Source organism: Engystomops pustulosus, chromosome 11 (genome assembly GCF_040894005.1).
Source record: "Engystomops pustulosus chromosome 11, aEngPut4.maternal, whole genome shotgun sequence".
NCBI classification, from domain to species: Eukaryota; Metazoa; Chordata; class Amphibia; order Anura; family Leptodactylidae; genus Engystomops; species Engystomops pustulosus.
The window spans coordinates 5,329,674-5,345,480 of NC_092421.1; the positions used below are offsets into that span (position 1 = coordinate 5,329,674).

At 44.7% G+C, this 15,807-nt stretch overlaps 1 protein-coding gene across 26 annotated transcripts in view; it reads left to right on the plus strand.

Annotated features, from left to right (window-relative positions):
* KCNMA1 (potassium calcium-activated channel subfamily M alpha 1) overlaps positions 1-15,807 on the plus strand; it is a 382,597-nt gene that overhangs the window by 324,193 nt on the left and 42,597 nt on the right. For all 26 annotated transcript variants that reach the window (XM_072130535.1, XM_072130534.1, XM_072130537.1 and 23 more), the window contains 3 exons: positions 9,521-9,647; positions 11,837-12,061; positions 13,986-14,178. In XM_072130535.1, the coding sequence (XP_071986636.1) occupies positions 9,521-9,647; positions 11,837-12,061; positions 13,986-14,178 (545 nt within the window). The remainder of the gene's footprint in view (positions 1-9,520; positions 9,648-11,836; positions 12,062-13,985; positions 14,179-15,807) is intronic.

Consider the following 15,807-nt stretch of genomic DNA (forward strand, 5'->3'; position numbering starts at 1 on the left):
TGTGGAAAATATAGGCCACGCCGAAAAGACGGACGAGTCGGGATAGTCGGAAACAACTAATATTTCTGGCGCCAACTCTTTATAAATGATCCGCAACACTTTTGTGCCAAAAAATAACGTGAGTTCCCGACACTTTTATGGCGCAGATATGATAATACCTCTGCCCCACAATGTCTAGAAGTAGAGATGTGCACAAATGATTGACAGGTAGCTAAAAAGGCTGATGATCTACAACCCCCAACTCACAGCAACCCCCCCAGAGATAAGCTGAGAATGGTACAGTGAGTGGCTCTATGGGAAATAATGTGCAGTAACCCTGTCTGACCACTACACAGAGAGTAGAGCTGTTCCAATCCTAATGTATTTAAACTCTGATAATAATCTCTTGAAAACAGCCCATAGTACATAGTATTGTACAATACCTTATTGTGAACTTTTTGTAACACAAAATAAGAAAATCAGAATAAGAAAAATGAGGGAATTAAAGCATCTATAAAAGCATGCAAATTCATTATTGAAAATCCACTAAAAATCCATAAAATTATCTGGATAAACAGGATACAACAAAAGAGGAAATGCAACAATATGTCATCTGTCAGGAGAGGCAAGAGAATATATTTTTAGACTTTTTGCGTTGATAAAATGTCCAATAACATCTGCACTGCTTCAGTCCATGACAACAGCAGAACTCCAGCATCATACACCAGGATGAAGGATTGTAAACCAAGCCCTCTGGCAGGATCCGCCCCTTCTTTTAGCATTTTTTTGTTTTTTTTTAAAGGCTTTAAGAATAATGCAAATGAGCCTGAGAGGCTCCATGCTCCATAGATATTAATGGATGCCTACAGGCCTTTAGTCTTATTTGCATAATTTATAAACCTTTTTTCCTAAAAAAAAAAAAAACAAAGGCATAGGAGCCTTTACCCCTTAACGACCCCTTTTTTAAGTTTTCATTCTTCACCTTCAAAAATCCATAACTTTTTTATTTTTGCATGTAAGAGCTGTGTGAGGGGGTTAAGGGGTTAAAGAAGAGGGGACCCTTCCAGAGGGGGCACACACCAGTATATCATTGTGCTGGTTTCCAATCCTTGATTCTGGTGGTAGATGCCCTTTAAATGCGGCTGTCATGTAGCTAGACCCTCCATATACAAAATCAATAATAATAATTCTGTCAGGATTCGGGATGCGTGGATCCTCTGGACCACCACGGGAGGTGGTACTAGCCGACACCTGGGACCGGAATCTGAGTGGCACCTGGTCTGCACCAGAGCCCACCGCAAAGCAGGATGGTCTTGCTGCAGCAGGGTGCCACCAGGTCATTCCACGGGTGCGACTAGCCCGCGGTGGCAGCCAAGGTCGCAGTACATTAGCAGAAAACAGTCCCATGGTTTGGTCCAGGCACAGGGTCAGGGCAGGCAGCAGAGGTGCAAGGTCAAGTCCAATCCGGTGGTCAGGAACGGGAGGTCCAGGCAGATGGGAGCGGGAACACAGAAACGGACAGGAGCACGGGAACAGGAAGTCAGGAACGCAGGAACTCAGGAGCAGGAATACACACAGGAACGCAGGCTATCCTATTGTGTAGGAAGAGGCAGGCTTAAGTCATTTTCTGAAAATTGGCAGCACCAATTAATGGCTCCCTGGGTCTTTAAATTTACTGAAGGTGGCGCGTGCCCTAGCAGGTGGGGCCGCGCTGCCGGAGTCGGCGCTAGATCGCGGCGAGGTGAGTGACTTGCCGGGGGCTTGGAGCAGCGGAGAGGGGCAGGGGTGCGCTCGGGAGATGGGTCACGGGAGCACCCTTGACAAATTCTTTATTTATATAGCGCTTACAGATTACGTAGCGCTGCACAGACCTTGCCAAAAAATAGTTTTGCTTTGGAGAAGAAGAATTGTTACCTACAGTACAAGTTAATGCATTTGCACATATATTTGGATGATTTTTATTTTTTTCTGCTCTGCAATCCCATTGTTTGCTGGAGAGCCGGCACCCTACATCTCTACACTCGAGGACTTGCACTCATAGATTTGTCTGTTGTGTATATTCAGGGTTTACAGTGAAATTGCATTCAAAAATTTGCCATAAGACGTGTGCCCGGATTACATCATAAAATGATGACCTATGGGCAATGTGCGCTGGATCTTCTCTATGGGTCTCCTGTAGTCTATGGTTCTCTGAGCTAACATTGGTCCTGAAGGGATAATTTGTCCTAGTAGATGATGCTGTATGTATCACGGCTTATCACAAGTCATCAACATTTCATATGGAAAACTGTCATGGTTGACAGCTGTGAAAGAGAACTGTCTCCAGTGTCTGCTTCTGAGTGCTAGACGCCGCTGTCAGGGAAGATTGAAATGACAATGTCCCATTGAGTCATAATTCAGACTTGCAGCACACACCCAAATAAACTCTCTATGTGTTAACTGCTATATAAGCTACATGCTACCCATGAATATACGGTTACAATGTTGTGCTGCTCTACCTGCCTTATACTTAAAGGGAACCTGTCACCAGGGACCTCATTTTCACAGACAGGTTGTAGGAGCCCATGACACCCATGGAAATATCTCTTTCTGCCTTTTCTAAGCATTTGCATTACAATATTATTGTGTGTTATAACTTACCTTGCACCCTGACAGAATCCTCTGTGTAGTCTCAGGGGTTGGGCTTTGGTTTGGATACATTTCAAAAAACAACATGCGACTTGTCTGTGCTGCAGGCACCTCAGCTCTCAGCCCCCACCTTCCTGCTCCTGTGCAGCTCCTCCCTTCCACATTGATGTAATCTCACCAGGTTGTGACCTCTGTGAAGGAGCGGGAGGGAGGAGCAAATGCAGAAAGACATATTTGCACTGCAGGTGTGATGGGCTTCTTCTACCGCTCTCTAGTGAAAATGAGGTCCCTGGTGACAGATTCCCTTTAAGACTCAAAGTAAATCTACCATCAACCCCATAGCCTTAACACTATGATCCACGCGGCATCTGTGCTTTCTTTTCAGTGAAGAACACATTGCAGATGTTTCCGTACATCTGCTAACTTATCAAAAGACATTATTTCTCAATAAATTGACACATTTTATTGCAGAGCCTTTTGAAAATTGCTCGAGTCTCCTATTGACTTCAATGGGGCTCGTTATTCGAGACGAGCACTCGAGCATCGGGAAAAGTTTGTCTCGAATAACGAGCACTCGAGCATTTTAGTGCTCGCTCATCTCTAGTCCAGAATAAAACACTTTTGAAGGAAGTTTCTGTTGAACCAGCAGAGACCTTGTTCCAGCGTATAATCCTTCCTCCAGGTTTCTAAATTTTGTTGCCGGATGGAACCTGTTACCTTCCTCTCATATAGTCCTGTATGGCTGGTGCTTGTTTCATGTGTATGTGAAATGCTCCCTTCACACCAGCAGAGGACAGGACGCCGTCTGATATTACACACATCTCCTCTTTTTATTCTGCAGGTCCCCGAGAGCTTTTTCCTTCCGAGTGAGATTTGTGGTTTAGCTGGAGGCTCTGTGTCCTTCAGGAAGGCATTTTTTGGGTTGCCTCCGGGATATTCTCTCTTTGCTTTGCTCTTGCAGTGTAAAGCCGTGTTTCAGGTTTTATCTAAATTGAGTTAACACTATGGGGCTGGTTTTCCATGGAGCTTCATTCATCTCTCCAGACATTGACTATTCTAAGCACCGACATCTGCTGCATTTCTGCAGAACTTTCCTTTACTCACAATGGGGCAGATTTACTTACCCGGTCCGTTCGTGATCCAGCGGCGCGTTCTCTGTGCTGGATTCGGGTCCGACCGGGATTCATCAAGGTAGTTCCTCCGTCGTCCACCAGGTGGCGCTGCTGCGCTGAAAAGCATCTGAACGCGCTGGAGTTCACCGGGCCGGACCAAGTGAAGGTGAGCACGTCCCAAGCGACACATTTTTTTTTTTTAAATGCGGCGGTTTTTCCGAATCCGTCGGGTTTTCGCTCGGCCACATCCCCCGATTTCCGTCGCGTGCATGCCAGCGCCGATGCGCCACAATCCGATCGCGTGCGCCGAAATCCCGGGGCAATACAGGGGAAATCGGCGCAAATCGGAAATATTCGGGTAACACGTCGGGAAAACGCGAATCGGGCCCTTAGTAAATGACCCCCAATGAGTATGCAGTAATGTATGACACATTGGGGGGGATTTACTAATTCTGGCACAGGCACGACTGTCGGCATCGGAGATCAGTCTCCGGAAAGCACAGCCCGATGTATTAAAGTGGCGCACGGCTGTAAGTAATTAATGGGTAGACGGTAATAATCAGTCGGGCGCCATAAAAATGCCGACATCAATGAGATGTGCGCCAAAATCTTACATGGACTGCACCTTCATTTTGCTCTCTGACCATTTTTTTCTGGTCTATTGTGCGCCAAAAATTGCCGACAAAATACACATAAATGTGACGGATAATGTGGAAAAGTTAGGCCACGCCCACTTGCGCCAAAAAAAGACGGAAGAGTCGGGATAATCGGAAACATCTGTTCTTTCTGGAGCAAACTCATTATAAATGATACGATAATACATGTCCCAATGGCCCACATTTATTAAAGGGTTTTTGCACTAGAAAGAACATGCAAACTACTTGTATTTATAAAGTGTCTGCACCAGTTTTGTGTCGCGGCGGCACAGTGTCCGACAATACAGAATAGGTGTGCCCCTAAAGGGGTGTGTTACAATTTAGTCGGACCGCGGGCCACAATTCTGACCGACGTTCGCTACAATTCTGCAGAAAGAACAAAGTACACCAAAAAAAAAAATGGTGCACACGTCCAGAGCAGTGCAGGGGGCACTAGATTCATGAAGAACATGCACCACAATTCCTGAATCTGGCGCCCCCTGCACACAACACAGGAAACTGCACCTAGTACACACTGCACTGTGTTTGATAAATGTGGCCCAATGATTAGGAAATCATGTAAAACAATCAAATTATAAAAATTGAAAACCTTATTTCTCTATTATTTATAGCACAGTTCTCTTTTTTTTTATCTTTGATATTGTAACTTCTTATTATCTTGTTTCTCCTCACCTTTCACTATACTTTGTAGAAATCAGGAGTCTTGAGTCAATGGGGCTCATTTACTAAGGGTCCGAACTTCGCACTTTCATCGGGATTCCGTTTTGCTCTGAATTGCCCCAGGTTTTTGGTGCATGCGATCGGATTGTGACGCATCGGCATGTATGCGACAGAAATCATGGAGCGTGGCCATCAGAGAACCCGACGGATTCGGAAAAAACGTGGAATTATAAAAAAAACAAATTGTGTTGCAAGATCAAGCGCTCACCTGCACCAGGAAGAAGAATGTGAACTCCGGCGGACCTCGGAGCAGATGCAACGGATGCAGGAACTCGGGCGCATGATCTTAGTGACTCCCCGCAGAGCGCATTATACACGGACAATGCACTTACATGCACCAGGAAGAAGAAGGTGAACTCCGGGGACCTGAGCGGGGAAGTGACACATGCAGGATATCGGGCGCACGATCTTAGTGACTCCCCGCACAGCGCATTATACACGGACAATGCACTTACATGCACCAGGAAGAAGAATGTGAACTCCGGCGGACCTCGGAGCAGATGCAACGGATGCAGGAACTCGGGCGCATGATCTTAGTGACTCCCCGCAGAGCGCATTATACACGGACAATGCACTTACATGCACCAGGAAGAAGAAGGTGAACTCCGGGGACCTGAGCGGGGAAGTGACACATGCAGGATATCGGGCGCACGATCTTAGTGACTCCCCGCACAGCGCATTATACACGGACAATGCACTTACATGCACCAGGAAGAAGAAGGTGAACTCCAGGGACCTGAGCGGGGAAGCGACACATGCAGGATATCGGGTGCAGGATCTTAGTGACTCCCCGCACAGCGCATTATACACGGACAATGCACTTACATGCACCAGGAAGAAGAAGGTGAACTCCGGGGACCTGAGCGGGGAAGCGACACATGCAGGATATCGGGGGCACAATCTTAGTGACTCCCCGCACAGCGCATTATACACGGACAATGCACTTACATGCACCAGGAAGAAGAAGGTGAACTCCAGGGACCTGAGCGGGGAAGCGACACATGCAGGATATCGGGCGCAGGATCTTAGTGACTCCCCGCACAGCGCATTATACACGGACAATGCACTTACATGCACCAGGAAGAAGAAGGTGAACTCCGGGGACCTGAGCGGGGAAGCGACACATGCAGGATATCGGGCGCAGGATCTTAGTGACATGCACCGGGAAGAAGGTGAACTCTGGTGGATCTCGGCGCAGCAGCGACACCTGCAGGAACTCGGGCACACGATCTTAGTGAATCCCGGGAGACCCGAATCCTCGTCGGACAACGCACCGCAGGATCGCGACAGGACCAGGTAAGTAAATCTGCCCCAATAAGTTGTAAGTCCTCTTTATGTGTCTTATAATCTTCATTTCATTGAGCCCTGGAAAGAACTGGTTTTATGGTTTCCTCTGCATACAAAATGTGCTGACCCCGTTGGATCAGTCACTGTATATTATATCCATATGCTATAGATATATTATTTATTAGAAACTTTATTTAGGGGATGATGCCAGCTAGTGGAAGCAGCTAAAAGTCTTAATTTAATGGATGCACAATGTATGAAAACCATACACCTTAGAGTCCATACACACAAACGTATTGGGGGGCGTATATACAGCCACACATTTACTGCAGCATATATGTCACCCATAGTTGTCTATGGTGCCCGGGCTCGTTATGGTGAGCACAACGTGTGCCCACTGTACCGCTGTAGAGCCTGCTTTATCTTTTGGCCATATGCGCGGCCGTGCACCACTATTCTCTATGGAGAGGGGAGGGGCGGGTAGCACTTGCTTCTCCTCCTCTCCAGCGTTCTCGACTTGTGCCTGCGCGGAAGTAGCCATGTGCATGCACCCTAAGCCTGGACACAAGAATAGATGTTCCAAGTAAACAGCTTTTTTTATTGCATCTCAGAAGCACTGGAAACCCCCAAAATGCAACATTGTGCAAACTACTACAAAAAAGGGGATTCCAAAGCAACTTATAATCCTTTAGCCCATTCCCACATATGGATGTGCGCTGCTTAATTTATGCAAAATTATTTATGCTGGTGACGTGGCCCCTTCTTGCATTTTATATAGGCAATGCTACACATACATGTCCATTATTCAGTGTTTGCAGACCTAATTGCAGGTATATCTTTAGCCATTAGGAAAGGACAGGGTTAAGGATTTTTTCCCTTGACTCATATCTTTCCTATTGTTTTCTTTTGTGATTGTCATCAGAAGCCACTTACTGTTGTCTAGCATTAAAGTCTTGTGTTCTCTGTGACGGATTGGGGGAGGGGGGGACAGACATCCCGCTCTGAAGCGACACTTCTGTTGAATCTTTAAAGGCCGTCAGTTGCGTAAAACCAAACCCGATTGGGCAATTTGCTAAAATATTAAAAGCCCGGCCTGTTAAAGCTTTTACTGTGCAGGGCAGAGCGTCACAAAGTGTCCGCTGTGAAAGCAAATAATTGACTTTCTATCCTCATGCCAAACAAACAGCAACCGGTGACTAAATTCACATCGCTTCTACTTCATTGCAGATCCTAATAGCGGCTCTGATACTGAGCGACAGAAAGACTCAGCAGCTGCAGCTTAAGGAAGCGGGTGACAATTCCCGCCCTTGGAAAATGTACATGTTGCGGTGTAAGAAAAGATGAATGTTGTGCACACTGCAATTTACAATGAGGCGTCTTCACCCTGAAGCTCAGATAAATAAGCTACTGCCTAAAAAATCAGGAAACATGATTTTAAAGGAACAGTCTTCAGGTGGTCCACGAATTACGGACAGGATAGGTTCTTTAGGTTTGTTCTTAAAGGAAATCTACCATTAAGATCAAGGATTTTAAACACTGCACGCTTACATGCTGGTGTTTGCCGTATCTCGCAGGATCTGCTGTGCTTTTAGCTTTTTATGTCCTTATTTTTACAAAAAAAGGCCTTCAAAATTATGCAAATGAGCCTTAGAAGCTCCAGGCTCCATAGATGTTAATGGAGCCTGGAGCCCTTAAGGCTCATTTGCATTTATTTTAAAGCCTTGTTTTTGTAAAATCAAGGGAATATGAAGCTAAAAGAAGAACAGATCCTGCCACAGGGGGCACACACCAGTATGTCCGTGTGCTTGGTTTACAATCCTTCATCCTGATGGTGGATGAAGATGTCCTTTAAGTTGAATTTTTGTCTGGAGCTACAATTATAAAATATACAGTTCCGACTTACATACAAGTAGGTCGGAACTGTATATTTTATAATTGTAGCTCCAGACAAAATTTATTTCTTCCCAGTGTCAATAAGATTTTCTAAATTTTGTGCTGTCATGGGAACACGGATTATCAATAAATCTTCATTACAGACACCTTACAGCTGATCATTGCAGTCTGGGACTATAGTAACATCCAGAGACTTCACCAGAGGTCACAGGGGGCAGAGGGGTCCATCTGTAACTAGGGGTCGTCTGTAAGTCGGGTGTCCTTAAGTAGGGGACCACCTGTATTTACTTCTCAATGCTTGTTCACTCCACCATTTAGATTACTTTAACAAAGTTCAAGTTTCGGTATTCAGATAATACCGGATGGATTGGTTTAACATTTACATCTGTTTCACCCCCTATTCCTGTTATTTTGTTGCAAACATTGATGCAGTAGTTGCATTTTGTCATGAGTTAACAATAATAAAAGCACAATAGAAGGAATATTTAATATTTCCTGAAAAAAAAATTAAAAAAAATAAATTCTAACGGAAATAAATGGAAAGTAAAGTGTCCATTATTTTCGGTATAAATTGTTTTTTATTAGGACATATTTTCTTCTCATAAATCTAAAGTGTCCATTATTTTAAATGATATGTATAGTACGGAGTATGGAGGGCGTACATCAGCGACGGGGGGAGGAATATGGTGCACGGCACCGTATTCCGTAGAAGGATAGGACCTCTTTCTACATGCTAAAGAACTGTACGGTGCCGCACGTGCGCTGCACCATACCGCTCCCGTACAGCAACCTGAGGCCATTGAAGTGTATGGGGGACATATATACGCTGTATATACATCACCCGTATGTACGTCCCCCTTACGTTCGTGTGAATGTAGCTAACTTTGTAGCTAACTTTGTATGACCAATATACTTTTAGTGCTTGGAAGGATCAATGTGCACTATGGATGGTCGAAGGGCAGCTAGAATTTTCAACATCACCACTGGGGGCGGCATGGCGAGGCTCTACAGGTCTACAGGTTGTGTTATTGTGAAGGCCACTAAACGTTTATAGGTGTAGAATTAATTTCGACCTGTGATAAAACCTCTACAACACCAGATTCTTATTCTGTTCAGACGCTCAGGGCAGAATTTAGCTTCGCTGAAATACTTGGCTCCAACGTTAAATTATCTCTGGAAGAAAACAATGTATTTTTCCATGATTCTGTTGGATGATGTATTCCTCTTTTTATTTTATCTCAATAGGCACGATCCCTTACTCATGGCTGGGAATGATCAAATAGATAACATGGACTCCAGCAGTGTGAAGAGATATGACTCCACTGGCATGTTCCATTGGTGCCCGGCTAAGGAGCTGGAGAAGGTTCTCCTAGTGAGTACACTGAATGCACTCAATGGGGGGGGGGGGGATTTAGTAATTCTGGCGCAAGCACGACTGTCGGCATGGGAGATCAGTCTCCGGAAAGCACAGCCCAATGTATTAAAGTGGCCCATAAAAATGCCGACATCAATGAGATGTGCGCCAAAATCTTACATGGACTGCGCCTCAATTTTGCCCTCTGACCATTTTTTTCCTGGTCTATTGTGCGCCAAAAATTGCATCTAAAAACGGCGACAAAATACACATAAATGTGAAGGATAATGTGGAAAAGTTAGGCCACGCCCACTTGCGCCAAAAAAGGAGTCGTCAGGATATCCGGAAACATCTGTTCTTTCTGGCACAAACTCATTATAAATGATCCGCAACAATTCTCCGCCCAAAAAAATGAATGATCCGGGCATTATTTAGGCGCAGACACCATAATACATGTCCCCCAATATGACCATTTTATTGATACATATTGAATTATGGATTCAAATATCTGAATGGTTGTATTGAATGGTACTGTAAAGATTTTGGAGCTCACTAGAAATGCAAGAAGTGATTGTGTCATGTTAAATCAGTAATCATCAAAGACCCTCTTTGAAGGGCCTGAAGGACCTCACCCGGTTTGTGCAGCTTGGCCTCAGGAATATTTCCTCCTCTCACAAGTCACATTACTCCAATATCCTGGACATTATAACATAATGTAATTATAATGATTATCTGACAACGGGGGAGTGAATAACGGCCTCCCTGTCCTGTGGTCACATAAGACGTGATGTCGTAGGAAGTGATCCAGTGATGTCACTTCCTGCATCATATAACCATGGACTATACAGACAGTCCCCGGGGCTACATACAAGATAAGTTCCTTGGGTTCCTTAAGTTGAATTTGTATGTAAGTTAGAATTGTATATTTTATAATTATAGCTCCAGACAAAAAAAAAAAATTTTCGGCCCAGTGACAATTGGATTTTGACTATTGTAAAGCATCCAGAGCTCTTCACCAGAGGTCACATTGGGCAGAGAGGTCTGTCTGTAACTAGGGATCGTCCTTAAAGGAAACCTACCACTTAGAATGGTCGGTGTAAGCAGTAAATACCGAGCACCAGCTCAGGGTGAGCTCAGGGTGAGCTGGTGCCGGTACTTACTTTCATTAGTGTTATAAATCGCGGTATTGCGGTTTTAACACTTTTTAAACTCTAGAGTAGAACAGGCACCAGCTCACCCTGAGCTCACCCTGAGCTGGTGCTCGGTACTTACAGCTTACACCGACCATTCCAAATGGTAGGTTTCCTTTAAGTAGGGGACCGCCTGTATTGAAGAAACCTCGAAGAAGGGAAACTAAACATAAATTGAAGAGATGTGTATTTTAATAGTGTGGATTATACAGGTTGTCCAAGAACATCTATTGGTGGGCTATCCTCAATAGGTGCCGACACCTGGCCCCCCCCCACCAGTGCTGTGTATACACCGGCCACGCAGCAGGAGGCCACTTGCTTCCGGCTCCATGCTCCCGTATTTACACGTCACCAAAGATTATGTTAGTAAGGGACATCAAAATTGCCACCAAATTTCCTGAGGAATCTTTTGTTATTCCCGGCCAATCCCTGTAAATCTTATTGAGCTGTTAATTATTTGGGGGACAGCGAACATTGTAGCAGTGGTATTAGCCAATAAACACGACCTAATGAAAGAAACACAAGTCAGCGGCGTAAATTTATCCATATACCTGTAAATTATAGTAAATACGGGTGGTCCCCTACTTAAGAACACCCGACTTACAGATGACCCCTAGTTACAAACGAACTCTGGATGCTGGTAATTTACTGTACTTTAGCCTTAGGCTACAATAACAGTTTAAAATGTGTCTGCAATGAAGCTTTATTGTTAATCCTGATTCTTATGACAATCCAACATTTTTAAATTCCAATTGTCACAGAGGTCAAAAAAATTCTGTCTGGAGCTACAATTGTAAAATATACAGTTCCGACTTACATACAAATTCAACATAAGAACAAATCCACAGAACCGATCTTGTACGTAACCCGGGGACTGCCTGAAATAAAACCTTTTCCTTTCCTTCCTGTAACTTCTGACCCTTCTGTCTTTGATCATTATTGATGAATTTGAACAATGAAGATCTGTGTTTCTATTGTGTTGGAAAAGCTAACGTTCTATTCTATCCTCTGACACAGACTCGCAGTGAAGCTGCAATGACCGTTCTAAGCGGCCACGTAGTTGTCTGTATTTTTGGGGATGTCACCTCTGCACTCATTGGGCTCCGAAACTTGGTGATGCCACTGAGAGCCAGCAACTTCCACTACCACGAACTGAAGCCGATCGTGTTCCTGGGATCTTTGGAATACTTAAAGAGAGAGTGGGAAACATTGCACAACTTTCCAAAAGTTTCCATCCTGCCTGTAAGTAAGCAAGAAATATCTTGATCTAGCTCACAAGTGCGTATACTCTTTCGTGTGTATATAAATCTATCACTGGACATCTAGATACTTTGTATAGACTGCATTTAAGGGAATTCTACCATCAAAGTCCAGCATAATAAACTAGGAACACTTTCTCATAGATCCGGGCACTGTGACTGTGGTAATCTTTTTATATGTCCTCCTTCCTCCTAAACTCAACTTTTTTAGTTATGGTAAGGAGCCTGGAGGTCTCTAAGGGGTTTCCAGAGCCCCTCCATGGTGTAGCTTGATTCACAGGCTGTTACAATGCGCAGAGCAGCTCTCCCCTTTTCTGTACTTCCTGCTGTTGCTAGATTACACAGGCAGAGGGAGGAGGGGAGTGCAGGGGGTTAGGTGAGACATGTTCTGCTCATTGTAACAGCCTGTGAATCTGCAGCTCAGAGCCCCCAGCGCCCTTCAGCCTCATTAGCATAATTATAAAAGTTTAATTTAGAAGGAAGGAGGCCATAGATAACAAATATAAGAAGATTACCACAGTCACGGTGCCTGGATCTATGAGTCTGTGAAGACACAATATTAGTGAATTCTATGGGTCTCTAAACCCCTTAGGCCTCATACACATGAGCGTATGTTTGCCTGGGCTATAGCCTGTATGAGCATACAGCCGGGTGCAGGAAGGAGGAGGGGTGAGCACTCCGCACTCTATCTCTGACCATTGAAAGCCAAGCTGTGCCTTAAAAATGGCAAAAATATAGGACACAACCTCATATCAACATGTGCTCACTGTACCGTCACCTGGTGCCATAGACTCCATTGGAGGCCAAAATGCAGCGGCAAATTGTGTGTCCGTATCACCAGCTCCCAGACCTTCGCCTGACTGAACATCCACAAGGATCCAAAAGGCAGGATGGGTAGAAGCAGCGAGCTACGTCTTTCCATCCTTCTCCCTCCTGCGGAGCCACATGTACACTAAGCGGATGCAGCGTATTACATCCCACCCCCAGTGCACACGCCGCTCGGCAGGAGAGGGGGAACCCGGTGATGTCACTGTCCATATAAGGAAGAAACGCCCCATACATCGGCAGCAGCCAATCGCCAGCTGCGGCCTATGTACAGGGTGTTTCTCCAGGGATAAGCATACAGTGGGATATGTGTATGTAAGGACATGTCCCCCCAACGTGTCCTCACAACATATGGCACAAAACGTAATGTCAACCCAGCCCAATGGGGATGGACCACTATGGCTTCCCAGTACATTGTGCAGAATATTATTAATTACAATTTATTACAATTTGTCTCCAGAAAACAAGCCCACATAACAGAAAAAAAGGTTGTCAGGCAGTGAGGCAAATCCGAGTGGCTACAGACTGAGAGCGATGCAGAAATAAACATCTTTTTGAGGTGGGCAGATCATACAACTTGGGCCCGCCCCCACTGCACTTATCCTCTGATTTGCATATTTCAACAAGATGATTATCTCTGCGAGCTTTGTAAGTTTGTGACCCCAATGGTAAACTTCTACCCCTCAACCCACCACACAACACTTCAGGAGATGGTTGGACCATTGAATAGGAAATTCTGCAGAATAAAATGGGATTCTGGTTTTTGCAGAATGAAATGCATAATGTAAAGACTCTGCTCTCACTGGTGACAGCGTCAATGTCACCTAGAGCTTACACATCTAGCAGACGGGTGCTGAACACCCTGCAGAGCCTCCATGGTCACACAGTTGTTAGAGGAAAGGTGACAGTATCAGGCGGATCATTTGCCGGGTTCTTTTATTAAGAGAAAAGATACAATGTAACACATTATATTATTGTCATGCAGATATTTTGTATTCTGTTCTCTTGTTACTACATTCCCCTTGATATGTAACGGCATCTACTTCTCTCCCCTCCCTCCTGGTTTCTTCTTTTACCTTTAGGGTACGCCATTAAGTCGAGCTGATCTAAGGGCTGTCAACATTAACCTGTGTGACATGTGCGTTATTCTGTCAGCCAATCAGAACAATATTGATGATACTTCACTTCAGGACAAGGAATGTATCTTGGCATCTCTCAACATCAAATCCATGCAGTTTGATGACAGCATTGGGGTCTTGCAAGCGAACTCTCAAGGTAAGCCAAGCCCTCTGTCACTTGCCAGCGAAGCTCCACAGGCGCAGAGCTGGCACAAGCGATATCCCTCATCCAGCCTTTTACTCATCCACTCTCAGCCAGTGACATCGCTTAGGTTGTTGATGTCTTTGATGGGTCTCTGGAAACCGTTTTGCAGCACACGATGGGCACATCAAGTAACAGGAACAGTTTGTCTGGAGTCACACGGGTCTCATGGTATTACAGCTATGTATGTGCCGTACATTGTACCCACCATCATATGGCACCTCATTGTAGTGTAGGTGGGTATCTCAAGGTACACTGGGGGTCAGTTATCTTTTTTGCCTCCCCTGTGATCATTTTGCACCTCTAGCGTTTGCCTTTTTTGTCCGTATGTGTCTTTGTAGTCTCAGCTCTTTTTTTTTCAGATTTGTTTTGAGACTACCGTATTTTTCGGACTATAAGGCGCACAAAATATCTTTTGATTTTCTCATAAATCAAAGGTGCGCCTTATATATGAACCGTACTTACAGACAACAGCTGCCTTGTACTGTGCACAGGTCTGCCACCTGCTGGTCATTCATCCTTATAGTCCAGTGCGCCTTATATATGAACAGTACTTACGGACAACAGCTGCCTTGTACTGTGCACAGATCTGCCACCTGCGGGTCATTCATCCTTATAATCAGGTGCACCTTATAATCCGGTGCGCCTTATATATGAACCGTACTTACAGACAACAGCTGCCTTGAACTGTGCACAGGTCTGCCACCTGCTGGTCATTCATCCTTATAATCAGGTGCGCCTTATAATGCGGTGCGCCTTATATATGAACCGTACTTACAGACAACAGCTGCCTTGAACGGTGCACAGGTCTGCCACCTGCTGGTCATTCATCCTTATAATCAGGTGCACCTTATAATCCGGTGCGCCTTATACATGAACCTAGATGTATTAACAGGCATTTATTGATGGTGCGCCTTATAGTCCGAAAAATACTGTATTTAGGCGCAACTTCTACCATTGTCTTTCCTATGTAAGGTGGGGACTGGACTGTTTTTGTGCAATTATTTGCATCTTTTTGAATGCAAAACAAAGGTAAATTGGAAGCAGGTGAAATACAAGGAAATTGGCCTAATAAACCACTACCAGTATGTAGTCAGGCAGGTAGGTAGTCAAACACCTTCCAGATCATTTTTCTTTCTTAATCCAGAGTGGCAGCATCATCCAGAAAATCTACTTTGAAGTGAGATGTAGATTGATTGTTTAAAGTCAAGGAGGCGGAGATTTTAATGCTGAAGTCAAGCTCTCTCTTCCTGAGAAAGCTCACATCAGTGTAATTGATAGTCCTGCATCCACAGACATCACTGACCAGATCTCCTGAAGTCCGATGTATGATATAAATCACAGAGGAGGAGGCGTTCAGAGCTCACCCACCTTGACTTCAGTGTTATACTCTCCTCCTCCATGACTTTATACAACCAATTTACAGCTCACTTCAAAGTTGAATTTCTGGATAATGCCACCACCTTGGGACATGAAAGAAACAATAACTAGAAGGTTTTGCGCTGCTTGACACTATCCTGATTCTGGTTTATTAGGGCAATTGCTGATGACAGGTTCCCTTTAAAACCGTGTTCAAAAAATCTC